This window comes from Brachionichthys hirsutus, chromosome 22 (assembly GCF_040956055.1).
Source record: "Brachionichthys hirsutus isolate HB-005 chromosome 22, CSIRO-AGI_Bhir_v1, whole genome shotgun sequence".
In the NCBI taxonomy this organism is placed as follows: Eukaryota; Metazoa; Chordata; class Actinopteri; order Lophiiformes; family Brachionichthyidae; genus Brachionichthys; species Brachionichthys hirsutus.
Genome location: NC_090918.1, coordinates 8,701,535 through 8,725,843, shown reverse-complemented (window position 1 = coordinate 8,725,843; position 24,309 = coordinate 8,701,535). Strand labels below are relative to the sequence as shown.

The window sequence follows — 24,309 nt, the reverse complement described above, 5'->3', positions numbered from 1 at the left end:
AGATAAAAAAATAATAATATTATGTTTTGTCTCAAGGGCTTATTCCCTCCCCGAAAAAAAAAAAATCTTTACTCAGACACTCCCTAGAAAGGGAGTCGACGTGTGTAAACTTGTTGACAGTCCCTTGTATGCGCAGACGCGCTTTATCCAATCAGAGTAAAGCAAGTTTTGCTTCCGGGAATGTTTTGGTGACGTGGCTGAAGCTCCGACAGTCCATCCGAGGAAATATATCGAATACATTTACCAAGGAAGCGTTCATAAAGGTGAGTTAAGGGTCCCTTTCTTTCAGAAAAAATAAATAAAACGAAATTCGGATGCGTATTCGAGCTGCCATGCCCGGAGGGATTAAAAACAAAAACACACACAGAAGCGTTTTTACCAATAATCTGCGTTGACTAGCCAAGTAGCCGTAGCTAACTTAGTGTTCGTGGAGGCGACAGTCCGCGCAAACACCGGATGTCTTCCGCGGAATATCGTTCATTAACCTTCGAGTATTGTCTGCTCCTTCTGTGAAGACGTCGCTGCTCGGATGCTTGGAAAGCTCGCTGTCCGTGTTCGCCTTTAGCTAGCCATAATCCTCGCTGTTCGCATAAAGAAGTGACGCAGCCGCAGTGGAGCGTCCGGAAGGGTTCGGGCAAAGTCGGCTCAGTTCGGTCGAAGTCGGCTCAGTTCGGTCCTGCGCGGAACATTCGGGTTGGGAGTGTCGACCAATGTGTTGCTTCGGGCGAAGCGGAGAATGAAACAATTAGAATTATTAATGTGTGACGTTGCGTTCAGGTCCGTCTGGTTATTAAAGACGTTCAGGGATAGATAATCAATCAAAATGCAACAACGTATTAGAAAAAAAGTCGACACATTTTACAATTTAATTAACAGAAAATGTACTTTTTAATTATTTTAAGATGCTCCCCTTCAAAATTCTATTCTCTTTATCACACGTGACAAAAGTAAAAGTGAAGCCTTGCCATTTGAGATGATGAAACGTATTTATGTAATTTACATTTATCCTATTTAACTTGCTATGCCACGACCTCTGCATACGAAAGTGGAATGTCGATATGTATTCACATATCGCCGTTAGACTCTCATCCTTCTATCAATAGCAGAGCCTGGAATGGTTCCGCGCCGGTGCAGCAAAGGAACGAGTTGCATGTCAGACATTACTGGCGCATTGAAGACGAGACCTCAAAGCTTTGTTCCTCTTCCTCCTCAGTGCCGTCTTTATGCTGAGCCGTCTGGCCACAGTCCTCCAGGACCTCTCTGGGGAGGAGGGCACCGATGGAGACCCGCAGGTGAGGAACCTCGGAAATAACGATAATAAAGCTTAAATGAGTCCCTGGGTTCTCTTAGCAGTTTTTTTATTTCCGGGTTATTAAGTTAGACTAACTCACCAATGAATTCACTGTAACTGTTGAAGCAGGACATGCTGGCGCCCCAGCTCCCTGTCGCTGAGGGCCGGGCCACAGGGGAGTCAGAGGCCCCCGAGGAGGCGGTGGAGAGGCTGGCTCACGTGGAACAGCTGGTCGTCCAGCTGAAGGAACTCGTCCGAGAGAAAGACACCCAGCTCAATGAGAAGGACGCCGAGCTGGCGAACAGGGACGTGCAGTTCAAGGTTCGGTCTCCTGCGTGTTCGCTTCAAAGACTTTTCTTGAGGAGAACTAATTCTGCTTTTGATGTCTGCAGAATGAGAAAGAGGAGTTCGAGGCCCGCTTCACCAAACTCAAACTGCAGGCCAAAGCCAAAATGGTTTCACTCAACAGACAGATAACGGATCTGAAAGGGCAGGGCGGCGCAACGGTAAGTTCAAATGAAGCGGAGACATTCCATGTCATGCAAGTCGTACTTTTAGATGATATGATTAGACAAAACTTAAAATAAAAATAAAGTTCCAGTCGATTTAAAAAACAAAATGTGGATCAAACATGTGTTTGTCTCCAGCCGAGTCCAGATAGCTCCTTTTCAGTCGTCGGCCTTACCGTGGAGGAGGAGCTCCAGGAGCTCAAAAACAAACTGAGTGAGGAGGAAACCAACAGCAGAGCACTTCAGGAGCAACTCCAGACCGCAGAACTCCTCCTTCAAGGAAAGGAATCTGCCCATTCTGAACAGGTGACGGCTGCCTCTTTGAGTGATGATTAGAAATTGCAGATAGATCAACTCCTGAATGCATTTTTAAAAAATTCTTTCTCCCAGTTGCTGAAACTGCAGGCAGTGGTCTGTGAGAAGGATGTTCGTTTCCAAGAGCAGATCCAGAAACATGAAGAGGAGCTGCTGAGGGTCGCAACGCAGTCACAGAATGACAACGAGTTTCAGCAGGTACCGAATCCAGGAGTAGCAAAGACCGGAAGAAGAAAAGCAAGAGTAGAGGAGTAAAAAAAAAAAAGGATGTATCTATTCATTCATCAGAATTTGATAGTTGATAAATAACTGAAATCTGCTTCAGTATATTGAATAAACTGCAGTTAATATTCAGCCTTGGCGCAATCATTTCCACTTCTGCTTCTCCGAGGCTCTGCATGCGGCACAGAGGCGTTGTGAAGAGCTCGAGGAGGCCTTGAACTCACGGTCCCAAGTGTTGGAAATGCTGCAGCAGGAAGTGAGCAGCGCTGACCAGCAAAAACAGGTAAGGAGCCCGTTGATCCGGAGGTGGTTTGCGCAGCGACGCGGAGTCGGCAAACAAGCACACGCTTCGTCTGGATGGAGGACGATTATCTTTCATTGTTTATCTTTCCTTCTGCTCAGATCTTGACAGCTCAATTCAGAGAGATGGAGAAAGAACTCGCCGATGCCGTCGGGCAGCGGGAGGAGGAGAGCCAGCGGTGGGCTGAACACGCCAGCAGGACTGATGCAGAGCTAGAAGCCCTTCGAACCTGCGTGGAACGACAGAACGTGGAATTGGCAAGACAGGAAAGTGAGCTGGACTCCTCGAGCAAGGCAGAGTTCGAGAGTCGGGAGGCTCTCGAGAAGGAAAAGGTAGAAGTTGCCCGACTGGAGAGAGAATTGTCTCTCGTGAAAGATTCAGAGCTCGCGGCCGTTCAAGCAAGCCACGAAACTTCAGAGAGGGACAAGGCAGAAGTGGCTCGGCTCGGACGGGAACTGGCGTGCATGAGGGAGGCTGCCGGACGTCCCAACCGTGACGCCTCCGAGGGGGACAAGGCAGAAGTGGCTCGGCTCGGACGGGAACTGGCGTGCATGAGGGAGGCTGCCGGACGTCCCAACCGGGACGCCTCCGAGGGGGACGAGGCAGAAGTGGATAAACTGGAGCCAGAGCACGGAGACGCACAGAAGAAGGGTGAGATCCTGGCTGAAATATGGACTCATCTCCGAGGCCTGGCTCGAGAGGACGTGCAATCTGCCGAGGAGCTCGCCGTTCCCGTCGATCTTTCGCTGTACCTGGACGCCGTGCGGGCCGTCCAGATGCAACTGGCGAGGCTGAGAGACGAACGCGGCGAGCGCGAGGAACATTGTGCCAAGCTTGCCCACACTATTGAAATACTTCATGGTAAGAAAATATATTTGCTTTCATCAGTTTGTTCGGCTAAACTCCTTTTGCTTGCGTCGATATTTGAAGTCGGGTGTCTTATTTTCAGAACAAATAGATGGAAAAAACGCCGAACAGGAGGAAACCGCTGCAAAGATCCAAGAGCTGGAGCAGCAGATTCTCACGGTCAGTGCTGAGAAGCGATTCTCGTCAGTTAATGACGTATAATCTGGGTGCATTATCTGGCCGATGATATTTTGTGCCCCTCACGTGCCCCCCAGCTGTGAGGGGCACGTTTCGCAGTGAAAGCAGAATTGCAGGAGAAACACGTCAAAGACGTAACTTGTTTTCTCTTTACCAAACACCCTGTTGGCAAAGACGATCAATAGAGGAGACGAAGGATGGAATGAACAGAGGCAGGGAAGAACAGCGTCGTGTGTTTACAGCTGGAGAGAGGATATGAGCAGCAAACGGGTCCGTCGTCATATTCGGAGCTCGGCAGTCTCTTGTTTTCCATGTAAACATTGAGATTAAAGTCATCCAAGTCCTAACGGTTCTCGATTCTTGTTTCTCTCCATTTAAGTTGTCAGAAAGCGATCGTGTGACCGAACCTGCATCAGAATCGTCAGAAGATCAAAAAGGTACAATAAAAGAATTTGTTTATTACCTCACCCATGTTAAAAGAAGACCTGCTTTAGATACATCCAGATACAGTCAAAGACATTTTAACAGTAATATTTGCACATGGAAAAGACTGATTCGTTATTAGCTCCTGTGTGAAGTAACTCGACTCTATTAACAGGGACGCATTTCTGATTTAAATAGCAGCGGTTGGTTTTTTAAGCTTTCTTCTCTCTCGACTCTTCCACAGCGTATTTACAGGAACTGGAGCAGCAGTTATTAGAAAAAGACAATGAGCTCAGACTCGCTACAGAGCACAGCCCCGGTGGGGCTGCATCAAGTGAAGACTACCAGCAGAGTCCAGATCAGGGTCCTGATGCGAGTCCACCGACTCGTGACAGTTCTGCAGCCCCGCACGATTTAATAGAGGACGCACAAGAAGAGGACACAACCTTAGTCGCCGAGGAAACCTCCATCATGTCTCTTTCTGCTGACATCGAGCGTAATTCCGAGCTTACTGAGCAGCACTCTGAATCCCCAGAAGAGTGCAAAGGCACCCCCTCAGACGAGATGGTCACCAGCAGCGATTCGGAGGTGGCGCACAGCAGCTGGACCCTCCTGGAAGCTGTGAATCAAGATGGAGGCCAAGACTGGCCACCTATCCTGCAGGACTTTAGCCAAATGCAGCTTCAGTCGTGGGAGGCGACGAGCATGGAGTCGGAATCCTCCGCGGTTCAAGCTGCGTCCTCTTCCGTCGGCGTCCGAGAGACGGTGCAGGTTCATTTAACGCCACGGCGTTCTCCGACGCCTGACCAGGCCTTCGCTCAGACCTTAGCTGAGGAGCTTCAGGGGCGGTACGGCGATCTTTCGGCTGAACTTCAGAAGCTGAGGGAGGCAGCAGCAGAGTCGCAGGGCAAAATCAAAACACTAGAGGAAGACGTGCGGTCCCTTTCTGCGGCCAAGCAGGAGGCGGAGTCTCAGGCCAGCGCTGCTGCAGAAGAGCTTCAGTCGGCCAGAGAGGAGTTGGTCGTGCTCTCTCAGCAAAGCGGCTTTCTGGTGGAGAAACACGGCGTTGAGTTTCAGCTTCTGGAAGAACAGATGGAGATTTTAAACACTGAAAGTAAATCCAAGGAGGAGACGATCCAGGTCCTGCTGGCAGATCTCCAGATGGCCCAGCAAGCTGTCTCCGAGCAAGAGGGCCTAGCGAGGATGCTGAGCGTCCAGCTGGAGGACAGAGAGCTCGTCTCCTCTCAGTTTGAGAGGAGGATTCAGGATATGGAGTACAGCATGCTGGAAAGCTCTCAGGCATCGGAGCTCGACGCCGAAACGTTGTCCAGGAAGGACTCTGAGATCAGTGATTTACAGCTTCGCCTCAGCCAGAAGGAGGACGAAGTGAAGGGGCTCAATGACGGCGTGACTGCGAAACTCCTCCGGGCGGAGGAGCAGAAATTACAGATGGGCGGCGAGGTCGACAGGCTGAAGGAGCAGATCCTGGAATTGGAGCGAGTCAGAGATGAGAGGCGGAAGGACGGCGTTGAAGACTCGACTGATCGTGGGGACGACGAGCAAAATCAGAAGGAAATGTTGGAGACTCAACTCGCAAACACGAAGAAGAGGCTGCAGGCGGCGCTTGTGCAGCGTAAGGAGCTTCTGAAGAAGGTCGCCGATTACGAGGCCGAAGCAGGGAAATGGAAAGCTCAAGCTGAAACCGCGACAGGGGGGACCCTCACAAACATTTTAGAGGTTGAACAATCTGGAAGAGACGTGATTGAAGAAATGGAGACTAAACTCTGCAAACTTGCGCAAGCTTTAAGATCCAAAGAAGAGGAAGGGGAGACTCTCGAGCGGAAAATTATTCAGCAAGATCAAGCTCTCGCCGAGTTGGCTGCTAATAAAAAGCGAAGTGAAGAAGCTGACATTTCCGCTGAGACGGCTTCGCTGCAGTCCCAACTGAGCTCTCTGGAAGCGGAGTGTGAAACTCTCCAGAAGAAAGTTCAGGAGGTCCAAGAGTCTCGCAAGGACACCATCCGCAAGGCGAAAGAAAAAGATCGGCACCACCGTGAACAGCTGAAGCAGCAGAAAGACGAGTACGGCGATCTGATGGAGCGTTTCCAGGCTCAGAGCGGAGACTGTGAAGCCCTTCAGGCTAAGCTTTTAGAATTAGAAGAACATTTGAGCAAAGAAGGAGAAGGCGAAGCTCACCAGAAGGCTGAACAGCAAGCAGCAGGGGCTGCGGTCCCAGAAGACTGGGTGGACTTCACCACATCTGAGGTGGATTCATCACATTCACAAGCCCCCGGTGCGGTTCAGCTTCCCGCAGAGCCTTCCGAAGGCCTTTCTATTGAAGTGGAATCTCTCAAGGCTCTCAGAGCAGAGATGGAATCTCTGCAAATGAATAACTCTGAGTTGGAGAAGCTGCTGCAGGAAACCCAGGCCACTTTGTCCCTGAAGGAGGCCGAGTTACTGGGAAAAGAGGAAAAAGAGAGGCAGATTGATGTGCTCTCCAAAGAAATGAATGAGCTCAGAGAACAGCATCACCAAGCAGAGGCTTACGCTAAAGGCCTGAAAGCGGAGATGGAAGCTGCAGAAAAAGCGCAATCTGAAGAAAATGCATCCTCCATGGCGAATCTCCGGGCTGAAGTGGAGGACTTCAAGCGGTTCCTTGACGATAAGAACCTTGAAATCATGGAGTTGGGTCAGCAGCTGAGTGAGCAGAGCTCTTTCATCCAATCGATGCAAGAGACAGTCTCTCAGAAAGATCAGTTAATCTATTCTTTACAGGACAGCCTAAAGGCCGAGCAAGAAAAAACCCAAAGGTTGGAGGTCGAGGTTCCGTTGAAGCAAGAGGATGAGAAAGAAAGCGAGGCAAAAATCCAGCAGCTTCAGCGGAAGCTTCAGGCTGCTCTTATATCGCGCAAAGAAGCCTTGAGAGAAAGCAAAAGCCAAAAAGAACAAATAACTTCCACTGCAAAGATCATGGAAGAACTGCAGCAGGAAATAGAATCAGTTAAGGACGAGCTAAAGACGCTAAAGGCAGAAAACGTGAAGCTGATCGACGAGGTTGACCGGACGTTGTTGGAAAACCAAAGTCTGGGGTCGTCCTGCGAGAGCCTCAAGCTGGCCATGGAGGGAATTCTGAATGAGAAAGACGCCTACAAGAGCGAAGCGGAGCTGGCGAAAGGAGAGGCAACTCGGACGGGCAGAGAATGGGAGGAGAAGCTTCGAGGTATGAAGGAGGAGTACGAGACTCTGCTGAAGTCCTATGAAAACGTGAGCGACGAGGCGGAGCGGGTGAGGCGAGTCCTCGAGGCTGCCAGGCAGGAGAGGCAAGAGCTCGCTTCCAGGGCGAGGACTCACGAGGCCGTCAGGCAAGAAGCCGAGAAGCAGACGGAGGAGGCGCGCAAGGAGGTGGAGTCGGTGAAGGACAAGATGAGAAAGTTCGCCAAAACGAAGCAGCAGAAAATACTGGATTTAGAGGAAGAGAACGAGCGACTGAGAGAGATGCAGGAAAAGGCTGGAGTAAAACCAGGAGATGAGGCTCTCAAAGCTGAGCTCGACAGACTTCAGGATGAGGTGGGCCCTTTGAGGTCAGAGTTGGATGCTGCAGTGACAGAAAGAGATTCTCTCAGGCAGCAGATTGAAGAGTTGAGGGATCGCTCGACTCAAACGCCGGCGAGTAAGGAAAATATTGTTCACACTGACCCGCTTGGCTCTGCGGCTGCCGCCGAAGACGCCGTCGCTGCCCTGCAAGCAGACGTAACCACGACCCGGCCGGAGCACGTCGAGAGCCGGCATGAAAACGCCTCGGAGGAGACGCTCGGTGGCCAAAGGGCTCCAGAAACGCGTTTAAAACCTGCCGACGCAGAGGAAGAAAGGGCAGAAGACGGTCACAGTTTATGGGAGGATAAAATGAGACTGACGGAGACCAACGTTAATGCAGAGAGGGAGCTGTGGCACCAAGCGGAGGCTGAACTCAAAGGCCGGCTGAGCTCTCTGGAGCAGAAACTCCAGGAGAGCCGAGCAAACGAGAGCCACGCTGCCTCTCTGGAGAAGCTCCTTCAGGAGAGCAAAGAGAGGGAGAAGCGCTCGGTGGAGGAGGGTTCAGAGAAGGAGGCGCAGCTGAAGGAGCTCCTCCGAAGACTTGAGACTGAGAAGGATAACCTGGAGGAGCGCCTGATGAATCAGCTGGCTCAGCTCAACGGGAGCATCGCCGACTACCAGCAACAGGCGGCCGAGCTGCAGCGGGAGGTGGAGCGGCTTGAGAGGGAGCGAGCGCAGCTGGAAGCCGGCGCCCAGCACGAGGGAGAACGCGCCGCCAGGCTGGAGGAGGACATGAGGCAGGCTCGGAGGGAAAGAGCCGAGGCCGAAGCCGAGTCCGGACAGCGGAGGGAGCTGGAGCAGAAGCTGCGGTCTGCGCAGAGGGTGAAGGAAGGCAGTCAGAGCAGGGCACGGCAGCTGGAAGAACTGTTAACGGAGAAGCAGCTGGAGGTCCGGCAGCTGCAGAAGGACTGCATCAAGTATCAGGAGAGGATCAGCGAGCTGTGCCGAGACGCCAAGGCGCTGCAGCTGGACCACGACGAGCTCCACAAGGCGCTGGGGAAGTCCCTGCTGGAGAATTCTCAAGCTGCAGAAGACTTGAGAAGGAACGAAGAAGAGTTGGTTCGCCGCAAATCCGAGCTGGACGAGGCGCGAAAGCAGGTGAGCGAGGCGTCGGCTGAGAAGTCGACCGTCGAGCGGGACGCCCAGAAGAAAGAGGCCTTGATCAAAGCGGAGGCGGAGCAAACGCTGGATTCGGTGCGATTCCGACTCGGAGCCGAACTCAAGGAGATGGAACTGAGGCTGGAAGACGCCTACAATGAAAGGGAAAAGGAAGAGGAAGAAACTGTGGAGGCCAGAGAAGTGGCAGGAAGGGCCGAGACGAGGGCCCGGGAGGCCAACGCCCGCCTGGACGAGTCTCTGGCGAGGTTGGCTGCTTTCTCCCGCTGCATGTCCTCGCTGCAGGACGACAGGGACAGAGTTTTGGATGAGGCCAAACAATGGGAGTCTCGCTTCAAAGAGGCGCTGCGCGGTAAGGAGACAGAAGTCCGGGAGGCCGAAACGCGGGCCAAGGAGTTGGTGGAAAAGCTTCAGAGAGAATCTACACGCAAAGACGAACTTGTGCTCTCGGTGGACAGGTAAAAAAAAAAACCTGTTTGCGTTTCCTCAGATCGACTAAGTCTTTCAGCTCAAAACTCGAGCTTCTTCTCGTTCCAGGTTAGAGAAAGCAGACGAGGATTGGCAGCTGAAACTTGAAGAGGAGGGAAAGAAATTATCTGAGAGCCAAGCCGCCCTCGAGGAGGAGAAAAGCAAACTTCACCAAACCGCCGCCGAGCTGCAGGCTTCGCAAAACGAAGCCCGCGCCCTGAAAAACGAAGCGGAGAGTCTCCGACAGAGAGCCAGGGCTCTGGAGGAGGCCGTGGGTCGGCTGCAGGGAGAAGCCGATCGGGCCAGGACTGAGCAGAGGGCGAGGGAGGCAGAGGAGAGGCGGCTGTGTCTGAATGTGGAACAACTAGCGGCAGATCTACGGTCTTCCAAAGCCCTGACGGAGAGTCTGCAGACAGAGTTGCACGTGAAGGAACGGAGAGAAGTGGAAATGCTGGGCGAGAAGGAGCAAGCTGTTGCTGAGGTATTAGAATCATCGACATTACACCTGCAGCATCAATGAAACATCTTCACGATCCACACGTTTTATTTTTCTCAGGCTGCAGAGGAGGCGAGAAGAGAGGCCGACGGCAGAGCGCAAGGAGCGGAGGAGGAGCTGGAGCAGAGGAGATCGGACCTCCGGCAGCTGGAGGAGAAGCTGCGCAAGACGGAGGAAGAGGGCGACAACCGGAAAGCCAAACTGGACTCGTTCACCAGGGCCATGGGCTCGTTGCAGGACGACAGAGACGGAGTCCTGAACATGTACAAACAGCTGGAGGAGAAGCACCTGCAGGTGGCACGATGCTAGATGCTAGATGCTAGCTGCTAGATGCTAGATGCTAGCTGCTAGATGCTAGATGCTAGATGCTAGCTGCTAGATGCTAGATGCGCTAACACTGAATTCTTCTCGTGTTTGTTGGCTTTGTTTTAAGTAACACCCCCTGCTAATAATAATAAGGGGCCGTGCAAATAATAATTTGCATTCCCCCCCCCCCCCAGGTAATGTTGGAGAAGGATGCCTTGATCCAAGAGGCGGCAGGAGAGAACAACAGCCTGAAAGAAGAGCTTCGCTCTCTCCTGGTTCAGAGAGACGACCTCCATGCTGAAAAGGCCAAGCTGTCCGCACAGCTTCACGGCTACCGCGATGACCTGAATCGAGTCCTGAGCATGAAGGACTCCCAGCATAAAAAGCTCCTGGCAGCTCAGCAAGAGCGCATTTCCGTCCTGGAAAGAGAACGCCGGCAATTGGAAGGTCAATTAGAGGGCGTCGGCAAAGCCAGGGAGGCCGAAACGGAAGCGGGCAGAGCGGAGATGGAGACGCCGAGCCAGGCTGCTGACCTTCCGGCGGCATCTGCTCCCGGTGCGGAGGTCGAGGAGCTGAGGGAGCAGCTGCAAGCCGCCAGAGAACAAGCGGAGGCCTTGGAAGAGACTCTGCTGAAGGAGAAGCAAGCGCACGAGAGCAAGAGCAAAGAGTTCGCTGGGCTGAGATGGGAGGGGGGCGTGATGCGGACGGAGTCTGAGAGCGCCCAGGAAAGGGTGGCGGAGCTGGCCCGAGACCTGCTGGCCGTCGAGCAGAAGCTGCTGCAGAAGACGGAGGAGACGCTGCGGCTCCGAGCAGAGAACCAGTCGTTGTCCAAAGCCATGGCGTCCCTGCAGGACAACCGGGACCAGGCGGTGGAGAAGGCCCAGGAGCTGAGGCTGAAGCTGGAGGAGGTGACGAAGGCAGGCGGCGCTAGCTCGACTGGAGAAGTGTGGGGCCTGAAGAACGCCCTGCAAGCCCTGCAGAACGACAGGGAGAGACTGGCGAGTCGCCGCTTCACAAGCTCATAATCAGGATGCAGACCGCTGCACGTGGGTTTGCATCTGACCTCCGTTTTATTTCTCGTCTTTGTCCGCAGCTGGAGCAGCTTCAAGGTCAGACGTCTGAGCTCAAGAAGCAGAGGTCGGAGCTGGCTCGGCTGGGAGCGGGAGAGCTGATTAAAGTCAGCCAGGAGCTTTTTGAGGAGAAGACCAGGAACAAGGACATGCTGGAGGACATCATGCGTTTAGAGAACGCGGCGGAAATGAGCAAACAGGAAATCGAGACGCTCCGGTGAGGCGCAGAACCGACATTTTAACGCGAGCAAAGCGGCGCACTGGCTTTTTTTTGTCGCTTTGCGATTGTTGTTGTGTTTTTTTTTTGTGGCTTGCGTTCCTTAGTTTGGAGCGCATCGACTGGATGGCGCAAGCAGAGCAGCTGAAGCACCAGACCCTCGCCACGCTCTCGGACAGGGACCAACAGCTCAGGCAGCTCGCTGCCATGCTGGAGGAGGCGCGCGCCCACGAGCCCACGCTTGAAGAACACTATCAGAGAGAGGTAGGGGATGAAGGAGCGGCCTGCACTTCTGAAAGGAAAGCAAAACAACAGCTTTAAATTCATAGTGACAGTTCTGAAAAACCCAAACCTTTTTGGATTACTCTAAATCTCAGATTGAATGTGATTGATTGTGACGTTGTTCACGATAAACACAATAAACAATCACGTTCTCGCAGGGCACAACCAAAGTGGACAGTCCTCCCGGAGCCCCGCAGGAGCGAAGTCGCCTGCAGGGCGGCCGTCCCCGCCCGGCCGAGGTTAAAGAGCTGCAGAGACGGTATCGCACCGAACACTGTTCAATGAACCAATCAGCTGTTTTAATAGTGGCTTGATAAATTGGGTAAACGCTAATGGAGGTCGAACTCTTTTAACTTCAGGCTGGATGAAGAGACGCAGCAGAGGGTCGCTGCAGAGGAGCAACTAATGGCCACACGGGAGCGATTTAAACGGTATGAAACCCTATTTTCAAGAATTTATTTTCATCACTATGAAGGAAATGTAAATCTGCTGTTCGCAAAAAAGTTGTTAAACATTGATTTTAAGGTGAAAACCCGCAGAAAACGTGAGCTGGACCCATTTCAGCATTTTGTAGATTGTTGCTTTGCATTCTGGATAATATCTAGTCTCTCAGCACAGATGTTATAATTAAACAGCCGTAAGATTAATTTACAACAGCGATTGGTGAACACGGAGAACATTTAGCTCCAGAATTATGACGGGAAGCATCTGTTTTTATTCTTATCACCCACAGCCAGGCAAAATGGCACTCTGAACAAGACGATCAATCGGAGACGGCCGTCTTCATCGAGCCACCGGAAGGATCCGCCGCTCGGGTAAGTGCTCCGCTAACGTTCCTGCACCGCCCTCGTCCGTCTCCGTGACAAAGGCTCGTCGGCTGAAGTTTTCTTTGTGCTCCTTCCTTGGCAGACCCAGAGAGGCGGTCCGGGCTTGATGCGAACGCTCCGGGCGCTTTTCTGCTCCCGCCAGCGTACCCTTTTGCTGTTCAGTCTCTATCTGCTCACGGTGCACGTCCTGCTGCTGCTCTGTCTGGGAGGTTACCTTTGAAAACAAACCTGTCAGATAAGGGGGGGGGGGGGGGGGGAGGAAATGTGTGACACACACACACACACACACACACACACCTCCCAAGCCATCAAGATACTTTATATTGTTACACGTAATAAATCTACACACAACACATTGCACTTTACGGGATGCAATATTTTAGCAAACGTATGTAGATTTGTAGAAGAGTCTGAGTTGTTCTTGTATAACTTTGAGGGTCTACGATGTTTTAGAAGACAACAAGTGACGGGATTTAAGTTTTCTTTCAAAAAAGTTCTTTTTTTTTTTTTTTTTTTAGAGAGAGAGAGAGAATTCACGTATATTAACAATCAAGTGGTGAGTTTCATGTGCCTCTACATCTGATGTAGAAGGGTCCCCGTCGGGGAGCTTGCACTGTATTCTCTGGGCATTTACCCGGCAACCAGCAGAGGACGGCCAAATATCTGACACCCAAAACACCCTGGAAAATACACTTGGTGTGTCCTGTAGTTCAGAGAGAAGTTTAATTGAATGAATTTATTCTACATTCAATTACTATTATCAATACATAAAATTCAGTTTAAGATTTAAATAAAAAGATTCAAACTTCGTCACTTGCAGCAGTTTCATCGATGTACAGTACCGGTAAGTGTTCCCCAAAACGACGGACTTCATTTCAGACGACCCGGGGTTCCTGATGTGCTGCTCTAGTTCGGTCTCTTCCTCTCGTTTCTTGCAAAGTGCAATTCTTTTCTTACACATTCCTGTTTCCTTTAATTGTTTTGTCTTGAATAAATCATTCAGAGAACATGATATCATTGTTTGTACACATGCAGGTATGTTATGGACATTGTTTGGGTGACGTGTCCAATAATATTCCCCGTTTTAGATTTTACTCTGTTGATTTTATGGCTGATGAAGCTGCCATTCAGGTGCAATATCTCACGACGCTGTGGATTCATTCCAGACCGCTGTGTTTCCTGATGATGCCCATCCTTTTATGGAAAACACTGATGTAGCATTATTTATTGTTCAACTGCTGAAGCAACTGCCCCCCCCCCCCCCCCCCCCCGGCCTCCTGACTTTGTTTTCCTCTACTCATATTTTTCACACATATTACATCCACTGGTCTGTACTTTAAATGTAAATAACTGTTGAAAAGGGCTGTATAGACAAATGAACTCTAATAAAAATGTTGGTGAGTTAGATCCTGTACTGACCTAATATTTGTTCTTAGACAGGAGAAACCTGCTTCAGAATTGGATCAGAATCTCATTTATTAATCAAACAAATTGACACACAAGAAATTGTTTCCAGCTGTCTGTCCAACAAAGCAGATAATATATACACAATATGTAAATATATATGTATACTACTTGTAAACAGTATTATGAGATTGATATTTATATGACCCATCTGTTTAAGTTGTTAGTCTGTCCTCGAGTGTTAACTATACTACAACTGGAAAAACAAAACAGAACTTCTGGTCTCAAGTGCTTTTATCTTGTCTTCCCCTTTACTCCAGTTTTAGATTTCATTTCGTGCATTATGGCTGGGGCATGAATGCAGCGCGTCATTATTATTATTATTTGTTTTTCCAGAAATATAAAATACTAATTATAGCTCACCGCTTTACATATGACAACCGTCAGAAATGGGAAGACTCGTTTCCTCACATTTTATTTTTAAACTTTAATGCAAATAGGCGACGTCTGTCTCCTTAACTATTCGTGGCGCGTTCACGCGCGTCAGCTCCGCGGCCACGCGCCTCAGTCTGTCTCAAGCGGATAGAAGAACTTCACATCATTCAAATACGGATATATCGTTCTGATAAGTTAGGGTATGTAACATTTTTATTTATTTAATTAGATGATTAGGTCTCGGACAGCTCTCTGTGTGTGTGTGTGTGCGTTTATTTATATTTCTTTTGTAAATAAGGAAGTTACATTTTGCCAGATGTATCACTTTAGAAATTAGAAAAGAGCTAAATTAGTTTTTGCTCTTCGCAGTAAAGAGAAAAATGGTTATATGTCCCTGTTTGATAAATATTCTGAATAGAATCAGCCATTAATTCTGTTGTTACTTTTGGTTATTATTTGTCTAAACAACTCACTAGTAATCTGGCAGTAATTTTAAACCCTCCTCAAATTATACAATTTCAATGTTACAAATAACTTTTTTTAAAGTATATAATTCTCCTGAATACTGTATTACTACAATGCTAATGAAGTTTTAAAGTCTTTTTGCAGCAGTGAGAGATCATCGGTGTCTGCGCTTCATAATGGGGAAATGGAGCTTCTTGTTGAAAATTACTTCCTTTTTGGGACTTCAGAAAATGGTGGTCTGTTTGTTTGTGCAGACGTTTATTCAGTCTTCATAACGCAGGATCTATGAATGTACTGCCATTGATATGACCGGTTCTGCCGTTAATCAGAGTCGTGTGCTGTCTCAGGATGTGGAAGTCAGCTGCGGGCCACAATGTAGACATGAACATTTCTGCAGACGGGGATGACTGGGAGACGGATCCGGACTTTGAGGTACTGTGTACTTCCTGGTGCGTCTTTCATCAGGATGTCTTTGAAGACGCCTCTGCTGTTTCCCACCGTGTGTTTCAGAATGACGTGTCGGAGCAGGAGCAGAGGTGGGGAGCGAAGACGGTCGAGGGCTCGGGACGCAAAGAGTACATAAAGTAGGAGACGCACGCCTCTTAGTCTGGAAATGAATGATACTTTGACACGATGGAGAAATGCATGTCAGTGTGTGGTTGCTGCAGCAGGAAGAGGAAGTGAGAGCAAGGTGCGAGCTGTCGCTTTCTCCTAATATGGGTAATATATGATGATGACACTTTGACATGGCGAGACGACAGAACAATACATTAATACAGAACGTAAGGTACGACTAGTGCTTGCTTTGGTGCCTCTTTGTAATGTTACACTTTGCCAAATCTCTGAAGTTGGTTTATTATGTATGTAATAATCTATTTTTTAAGAAGTTAGGAACTTTTACAACTCTTGACATAAGGAGTTATTTGAAAAATGTTCAGTCTACAAAGATCTGTTGAAATTGTCATCTGTCTAATTTGTGTGTGTATGTATACTTTTATACCATAGTAATATAGCAGTGTGGTAAGTAATGCAATGTAAATGTATATTTAATATAAATATGTATTAAAATATCTAATATTTTATAAAAATAAATCTACAACTCATCATAATTACAACCCTTCCAAAAAGTAATGGACAACTAGATAAAGTACACATAGTAAAATATTTACATATAGACTGTACACACTCTGTATACATAGTGAAATTAGAAAGTGATGAGACATTATAAATAAGAAGTAATAAAAATATACACATGACGTTTATGTAATTCAAGTCTTACTACTCGTGGAACATAACTGACTCCTGAGTCCTGTGTTTTCCCACCAGTGTGACTGAGCTCATAAACAAAGTCGCTTTGGAGCACAGCTGCGTGGCTCGGGTTGAGCAGCACTCGTCCCAGAAAGACGCCTCAAGAGGATTTGGGGGGAAATTCGGTGTTCAGAGAGACCGTGTTGACAAGGCGAGGAGCTAGAGAAGTAGTGTCTCAGATACTTGTACCTTTAAATCTTCAATTCCTCCTGATCGACTAATCATTACTTCATTCTTGGTCTTATACGTTCACCTTTAATGCAGCGTGTTTGAGAGCAAGTCATGATCCCCAATGCAGATATTATTTGTGGAAAATCAATTCATAGCCACAATGTTTTGGGGATTTTTAACTTGCATGACCTCGGATGTTTTTAAAAAAAATCATTTTGACGCTAATTTGTGTGATGGATCATTGAGAAAAAGAAGTGTACGAATATAAATGTGACATAAATCTCGTCTTCAGTCGGCTGTGGGCTTTGATTACAAGGCAGATGTGCAGCAGCATGCGTCACAGAAAGGTAATGGCGTCATCGAGCTTCAAAGGGGGTTCTTGTATATTTATACATAAATATGTTTTTGAATTCCACACCTTCTTTACGACCGTTATGTCTTCAGATTACTCAAAGGGATTCGGTGGGAAGTACGGCGTAGAGAAGGAGAAGGTGGACAAAGCTGCTGTGGGCTACGACTATAAAGGAGACACGGAGAAGCACCAGTCACAGACGGGTACTTTAATCCTTATAAAACATCTTTTCATAAATGACGCAAAATGTGAACTCCGGTTTGATCCCCGTCCAGATTACTCAAAGGGCTTTGGGGGCACGTACGGCGTTGAGAAGGAGAAAGTGGATAAAGTTGCTTTGGGCTACGATTATAAGGGCGAGACGGAGAAACATCAGTCACAAAAAGGTGAGGCAACACGCAGGCGAGTATCACACGAGACCTAAAGACATCCATCCATGCTGGAGTCTATCGCAGCTTGCTAACCACTACGCCACCCTTATCAAAAAAACATTCAATTATAGCGGAACAGTAGATTGATCTGATTTATTCCTGTTCAGATTATTCAGCAGGTTTTGGAGGCCGCTATGGAGTTCAGACAGACCGTATGGATAAGGTCAGTTTGAGACCTGCAGCTGATCGTTATTTTGATTGTGGGTTAATCTGAAAAAAGCTAAAGAATCTACTTTTTATTTCCTGCTTCTAATTAATTAATCACTCCTGTTCAAGTCAGTACTGACAGCAAGATAGGGTGAATATTTTTTTTCTTGTTACAATATTTCATTTGCAGTGTGCAGCGCGCTTCTCAGATATGGATTTGCCGACCTCTGCTTATGAAAAGACGCAGCCATTCGAGACCTGTGAGTTCATTTTTGTCTTCGTAATCAACCCTGTTTTGCCATTTATGCCGACGTCTTTGAAATCTGCGCCAACTGTTCGTGTTACGCAGCCAGCGAAGGCGCAGGAAACCTGACGGCGCGTTTTGAGAACATGGCAAAGGCTGCAGATGAAGAGAACAGGAAGAGAGCAGAGGAGGAGAAAGCAAGGAGGCGAGCAAGAGACAACAGAGAGCGAGAGCTAGCCAAACACAGACAAGAGGTGCGCTGCATGGCGAATAGAGGACGGGAGTTCAAAATGAACAGTGTGTACAGTCAGGATTTTGTGTTCCCTGTAGGAGGAGAACAGGAGAGAGCAGGAAATCCCTCCTCCTGTTCCAGATCCAGATGTGACTCCAGAATGCCAGACGCAGCCAACAGAAATCCACCAGCATATGTCAGACATCGAAGAAATACCAGAGCCAGAGGTTAGACAAGCAAATGTCAGTCCACAAATTCCATGATATTATGGGATGGAAAACATTAAAAAATATGTGTTAGTGTGTGTGTATATATATATAAATATATCTAGCCTTAAATATTTAGCAACCAAATATGCACCAAGGACTTTTCTAGAACCAGTTTGTGCTACTCACATGTTTTATTTTTATTACGTTCAGCAAAACAGATGAAGTAAAGTAAAAACTAAAACTCTGAGCTCATGAAACAACATTGAATGTCGAAGGCACAGAAAGAAAAGTATTACATTCACTTTGTCTTTGGGATGGACTCAACGAAAGACGTTCTGCCATGTTCTCAGGAGGACCCAGAGTACGACGAGCCTCCAGATTTGCCTCCTCGCTGTGAGGATTTCCTTGAACCAGATGCTCCCCATCTACCCGAAAGCCAACCGAATTTGGACAACGAGGAAGACGATGGAGACTACGAGGAAGTTGCTGAACTGTCTCCTCCCGCGCCAGCAGGTCCGTCTGCCATCAGTTCAAGTATCAAACCTGCCGCCTGAGAAATACTCCGTTGAATTCTTCTCTTTTACAGACGCAGACCACGATTACGAGGACCTGACTTGCGACCAGAAGGCAGTAGCGATTTATGACTTTGAAGGAGGTGTGGCGCTCCTTCGGTCCTCCATCGCCTGACATTCGACAATTATCGCTCAACATTTGTAAGTTCCTTTTTTCTTCCCAACACACAGAGGCGGATGATGAGATCTCCTTCAACCCAGATGACATCATAACCGACATCGAGATGGTTGATGAGGGCTGGTGGAAGGGACAGTGTCACGGACGAGTTGGTCTTTTTCCGGCAGCTTATGTTCAGCTTCTGAAGTGAGCAAACCTGAGCGGGGTAATAAATAGTCGCCCAGACGTGCACTTCCTCAGCGCGTTACTGATCTGTGTGGATGATGTCATCACATCGCTACAATTGGCTGTTTTGCCACCGTTTTCTTTTTCTGCCCTCTGAATTTGAAGTTTTATGGCACGTTGCAACAAGGTCGAAGGGTCTATATAGCGATGCTAATTTAAGGAAAATAAATGTTTATTCCTTTAAACAGCAATGGGACTGATAATCAAGCTGCATGGACGCTCTGCCAGATATGTTTCCATAGTCCTGTTAAACTCAGAAAGACTTCCACAGAATAGGTAACTATTTTTTACCATTGTATTTATAAATTGCAGCTAAATTCTCCCGATCTGATCATATGATTTCTGCACTTTTTAATGCAAATCTTGTATTTTATGGCAAGTGACTAGTCAGATTAACGCAATAAAATATTTTACAGGCAAACTTTGTGTTCTTTGAATGCAAACTTATTTTGGCCATCAAAATCACTCAGAGGTAGCTCAGGGTCGCGTCTCCCTTGAACCGGTCCCAAGCCCGGATAAACGCAGAGGGTCGCGGCATCCGGCGTAAAACTTAAGAATTAAGCGTGCAATCGTCTAGAGAAGGTCGATTCTTGCTGTGGCGACCCCTGACGGGACGAACCGAAAGAGGAAGAAGCAACAAAGGTTTTAACAAAATTGATGGGAAGTGAAAAATATTTAATTCATAAGAGTTCACATGTGATTTTGCATCATGCATGCCGTATGCATATTTTGCTTATTAACAAAAATCTGTTGCTTAAGAACATTTTCCTGCAGTAAACTGAATATATCTCGTAATCCACCAAACAGAATGTCATCCAATAGCAGGAATTCCAGGCATCGAGTAAAATGATCTTAACCGATCCCGTTTTTCTGCTTTGAAAGTCTTTGAAGCGAAGCTGAAGCTCCTCCCTCTGCCTCACCAGGCGATGCCCTTTTTCTTCTTGCCCTGGCCAGTCTTCTTTGCCATCCGTTTGGTTTTCAGTTTCTTGGCCTGCCTCTGATTCATCCACACCGGGTACTGACCGTTGTCATCCAACAAGGATTTCTTGTTGCGTTTTAAGTCCATGTCCATCTTCCCATCTGGAACATCTGTAAGACAAAAATACAAGTAAAATTGATGAATAAACATGTTTCCCTGAAGAAAAATAGTCATATTTATACTTTTTTGCAGCAAACAGCAGATATTAAAACTGGCAAATCTGTCACTGTCAAAATGATCAAACAGAAACCAGTTTAAAATGTACTTTAGATTCAGGCTGACATCCGTTGTTCCCCATCAACCATGCTGTAATCGATGTCTGACTGACCTCCACTCTCTCCCGCCTCCATATCCACGTCTTTCTCCTTCTTGATCTCGTCTGCTTTCACCACAGTGGCAATCTCCTGCACAACATCCATGACGGCGTCTCCCATTTTAGCTCGACCCAGAGCTTGCTTCAGACGAGCCAGCTCCTTGGGGGCGTTTTTAATCCTCTTCTCGGCTCGCATCTTCCTCTTCCATTTGCTCCGAAGGCTTTTTGCCATTTTAACGACGCTCTGAGAAAAAAATAATAAGAAATACACAAGTGAATCTATCTTGCCTTCACATTCTTGACAAATACTTGGTTACGTCCATTTGAAGGAAGCCATTTTATTTTGGAAATTCACTTTTGATCGTCCCATTCTCAAACCAGATGGCACGGAGAGGATGCTTTTTAAAAGTAGCATGATTATTTGTTAGCCGGTATAAATCCAATTAACATCGTCCAGTGTTGTCTCTTGATTGGCGTTAAAACGCACAAATCTTATATTCTTCTCCTTATGATCAATATTTGAATTTTAATCACGGAAACTAATCACACGATAAACACTCTAATCTGTCCACGCGTTATTACACAGAGTTACCATTACGGTGATTGAAATAAGTAATTCAGTGGCTAATGTATCTCCATGCCGAGTTACGTAAACAGCTAGCGTTAGCTGCTACTGTGGGTCAATTCGCATCAAAGCATATTATTCAAAAAACGCTAGCTAGCTCAACATGCTAATACTGCAGTAATATTTCTACTAACTAAAAACGTGAGCAGTAACTTACGGCAAGTTAGTTTAGGTACTTCGATTATATTATCTGTCTGTAGACAGCTTTGGACGCACTTCGTTCCGTGCACGCGTTTCCAAACAGGGGAAATGACGTATAATCGAAGAAGCCACAGCGTGATTGGCTAATTTCATCAAATTGAAGACGGTACCATCTGATTGGTGAATCACTTCATAACCCGGAAGTTCGAATGTAAATAAGATCTTAACGAACAAGAGAGCGACAAACGAACCCCCCGACTGAGATTTATCTTGTTTTTCTGATACAATCTACGCGCGTGGAAGCCAGGAAGTACCTCGTACGTGTGTAAATAGTTTATTTTTTTATTTATTTGGTTTCGATGGGACACACAGACATGAGCAACTATACGACTAACGCGGTTCCCTGTCGCGGCTTAGCTTGCAGCCCTCGGCCGACGTCTTTAACGCAGATGTCCGGCATGTTGGGCACTGCCGCAGAGCAGATGATGCTCCACAGAGACTTCGAGGCAGCCTTTGATACATGCGACAGAGGCCTGGAGAGTCTCGCCGACATGGAGCCGGAGTCCAGGTGAGAGTCTAAAACGCATCCCTCGCATCGCTTCTCACAGTGTTCCCCGCAGCCTTTAATGGTGTAAGGCCACTTTGTGTTTCTGTGTTGTGTCTCCGCAGATGTGGCGAGATGAAGGCTGGTTTCTGCATTTTAGGGATTCAAGCATTGGCTGAGTTGAATCAGTGGCGTGACGTCCTCTCCTGGGTCCTGCAGCAGTACGAGCGCCAGGAGAAAATACCCCCTGAAATAATGCAAATGTGGTGAGTAAGGTCTTTTATTTTTGTGTGATTAAATTTAATTGCTAACTTGGACACCGTCGACATCACCCAGTTATGTTTCCAGTTTCTTAGACGTGAAGTTTGGCTGATTGATTGACAGAAACACAAATGTATTTAAAACAAATGAATATATTAGGACTGTACATAAGCAGATGAATAAATGCGTTCTTTCTTATGTGTTTATGTTTTGTCCTTTTTATATTTTTAACTATTTATTCATTGATAGAATGATAGAAATTGGCCTAATTTTGTTGTACATGCAACATTAACAATAAAAACACTTTGATTCCAAATGATTCTATTATGAAATGAATATTTAATGTTTTTTTTGCAGCATACTTCTTTACTCTAAAGTGGGAGAGCCGGCGTTGGTGCAGGAAGCTGCCAAACGTTGGCTACTCTGTGCATCCAACAGCACAATGACGGGATTTGGGACGGTGGCGGAGCTGCACCTGCTGCATATCCTTATTCCTCTCGGACGCACGGATGAGGCTCGGGAATTGATTTCTGGTGACGTTGGAAGAGGAGCGTTCACAGAAGACCAGAGGCAGACGGCATTAGATGTTGTGGAAGAAAAGGAACAAGAGAATCAAGAACAAAATCCAAATCCTGGGATCAGTCCAGACTCTGAGAGCGCTGCAGAAGTCATCTCAACTCAAGGTATCACATTAAGTTTGGTGCTATTAACATGCATTGCACTAAATGATACAAATAATTCTGAGTAAAGCTTTTTCTAATTCCATTTGTGTTCTACAGGAGCGGTAATTCGTAAGCTTGAAGCCCTGCTCAAGAGTTTCTACAGAAAGCTGTCGACCAGCTTTGGCTCATTCTCACTGCAGAGAGTCTTCCTGGCTGCCGCGCTTCTCTACATGCTTTTTCTACGATTGGATCCAGGTTGGATTAAATGCTCTTTGGATAAAAGTTTATTCAAGCTAAAATGGTTGCAGGGGAGTTAATTATCCCCCCCCCCCCCCCCTTTTTTTTTCCTTTGCAGCACTTCCTTCGTCTTTCATTTGGATTTCCAAACTTCTTCAGCTGCTCAAAAAGACGTGGAGCACCATGTTTGCACCGTATTATCAGGCTCTCACTCACAGCAAAGGACTGTAGAGGACTGAAAATCATCTTCGTATCTGCATCTTAATTACACCTACCAGTCTAATACCTCTCATCCAAGAACTGAACAAGCTTCTTGGGTGAGAGGCAAAATATTGTCAAGTATTGTTGTTGTTTTTTCAACACAAAGAGCCACCAAAGAGGTTATGTTTTCATTGTCATCTATTTGTCAGAATATCTTTAAAAGATCTGATTTCAATAAAAAGATTCGAGCTGTAACACTCAAAATGAGAAAAAGGTCTGGTTCTGGTCAAAGGTGTGGATCCAGGAAATATTTATTCTGCCTTGGCAGAAGCTACGCTCCAGACAAATGTCATTCTAGTTAAAGTCTGTTTACAAATCAGTAATATTCATAAATCTAATTGAAGCAAATAAGGATATTCCCAGCAGTGAAGAAAACGGAAGGAGATTTCCGTCAGACTGGCTGCTGCTTCCAAAGCTGTCTGGAAAAAAACCTCAGAGAGCGCAGACCTCCGCCAAGCAGCTCATTCCCCTCATGATTGGATTTACACCGTCCACATGGTGATCTGGATCATCAGAAGGTTCTAAATTGTTCTTGGTATCTTTATACACCAACCACGAGACAAGTATTTGTAACTGATGTTTGAACCCATAAATGGGGTTTTAAGTGTTAAATTAAATAATTTTTTCTGACCTTGTCCTGGATCAGACCCAGATAGCGCATATCTGACCCTTTTATGGCTGATTTTTGGTGAGTGAATTGAATGCATATTTCGCAAGATATTATGTTTTTAAAAAGCATCCTTTCTAATTAGATGAAAAAGATTCTAGGTTATTTTTTTGATCCAGACTGGTATATGGATCACTGTCAAAATGTAATGGGAATAAATTAGACTCAATAAAAGTGAAGTGAAGTAAGGCGTCATTGTTCACGGGAGTTAAGTTTCGATTCACTCCAAAGGGAACCTTCAAAGCGAAAGCGAACAAACCTCTGAGGGAGGGGTGCACGCCGGACTCCAACAGAACATAATGTTCATTTGCTACAATTCCACGATACACGCGGGCTTTTCTTGAGGCTGATTAACCAGCAGGTTAGTTAGCATTAGACGGTTTTACGATCTTTGTGTTGATTTCCTGCACTGATAAACAATTGGTTTAAACCTACAGTTTACAGTACAATGAACAAATATTTCTTTTATGAATATTCTTTGGGAAGGATGCATGAACTCCTGCTTCCCAGAAAGCGCAGATCAACATACTCAAAACGTTTTGTTTTTACTTTATCAGGGTGTCGAACTGCTCTCCCTACCTCAAATGTTGTGCCTGAACCTGAAAAGGTTTAGAAACGACTACGGTGGCACCCGGAAGCTCGACTGCAAGGTTACCTTTCCAGAGACGTTTAACTTCTCTGAGACCGCCAAAGGAGCATTCTCTTCCGACTTTGCCCCTGAACGGCATGCCATAATATATATATATATATATATAAACTAATGTAAATAAAATAATAGAAAGCATTCTTCACCATCAAACATTTTGAAATCCATTAGCAAAATCT

General features: G+C 47.0%; 4 protein-coding genes across 4 annotated transcripts; 3 read left to right on the top strand and 1 right to left on the bottom strand.

The window, feature by feature from the left end:
- Positions 1-217: 217 nt before the first annotated feature.
- golgb1 (golgin B1) lies at positions 218-12,733 on the top strand. Its single transcript, XM_068755430.1, has 21 exons — positions 218-263; positions 1,214-1,292; positions 1,421-1,612; positions 1,684-1,797; positions 1,939-2,106; positions 2,191-2,313; positions 2,507-2,620; positions 2,740-3,201; positions 3,268-3,499; positions 3,588-3,664; positions 4,062-4,119; positions 4,350-9,273; positions 9,353-9,764; positions 9,840-10,073; positions 10,280-11,083; positions 11,179-11,372; positions 11,480-11,636; positions 11,813-11,913; positions 12,014-12,085; positions 12,388-12,469; positions 12,564-12,733. Exons 2-21 carry the CDS (start codon positions 1,224-1,226, stop codon positions 12,699-12,701), a joined length of 8,727 nt encoding a protein of 2,908 aa, XP_068611531.1. The 5' UTR covers positions 218-263; positions 1,214-1,223; the 3' UTR covers positions 12,702-12,733.
- A 2,400-nt stretch (positions 12,734-15,133) lies between these two features.
- Positions 15,134-19,190, top strand: hcls1 (hematopoietic cell-specific Lyn substrate 1). Its single transcript, XM_068755190.1, has 13 exons — positions 15,134-15,217; positions 15,296-15,369; positions 16,112-16,244; positions 16,557-16,611; positions 16,709-16,819; positions 16,892-17,002; positions 17,155-17,210; positions 17,385-17,454; positions 17,544-17,692; positions 17,769-17,897; positions 18,230-18,392; positions 18,466-18,534; positions 18,623-19,190. Exons 1-13 carry the CDS (start codon positions 15,134-15,136, stop codon positions 18,757-18,759), a joined length of 1,341 nt encoding a protein of 446 aa, XP_068611291.1. The 3' UTR covers positions 18,760-19,190.
- Positions 19,191-19,448: 258 nt separating this feature from the next.
- llph (LLP homolog, long-term synaptic facilitation factor) lies at positions 19,449-20,971 on the bottom strand. Its single transcript, XM_068755330.1, has 3 exons — positions 20,869-20,971; positions 20,102-20,330; positions 19,449-19,883 (listed from the first exon to the last, which is right to left on the bottom strand). The coding sequence occupies exons 2-3, from the start codon at positions 20,316-20,318 to the stop codon at positions 19,711-19,713; spliced, it is 390 nt and encodes a 129-aa protein (XP_068611431.1). The 5' UTR covers positions 20,319-20,330; positions 20,869-20,971; the 3' UTR covers positions 19,449-19,710.
- A 324-nt stretch (positions 20,972-21,295) lies between these two features.
- On the top strand, positions 21,296-23,618 carry pex26 (peroxisomal biogenesis factor 26). Its single transcript, XM_068755382.1, has 5 exons — positions 21,296-21,420; positions 21,522-21,662; positions 22,015-22,340; positions 22,437-22,574; positions 22,675-23,618. Exons 1-5 carry the CDS (start codon positions 21,302-21,304, stop codon positions 22,785-22,787), a joined length of 837 nt encoding a protein of 278 aa, XP_068611483.1. The 5' UTR covers positions 21,296-21,301; the 3' UTR covers positions 22,788-23,618.
- Positions 23,619-24,309: the final 691 nt, after the last annotated feature.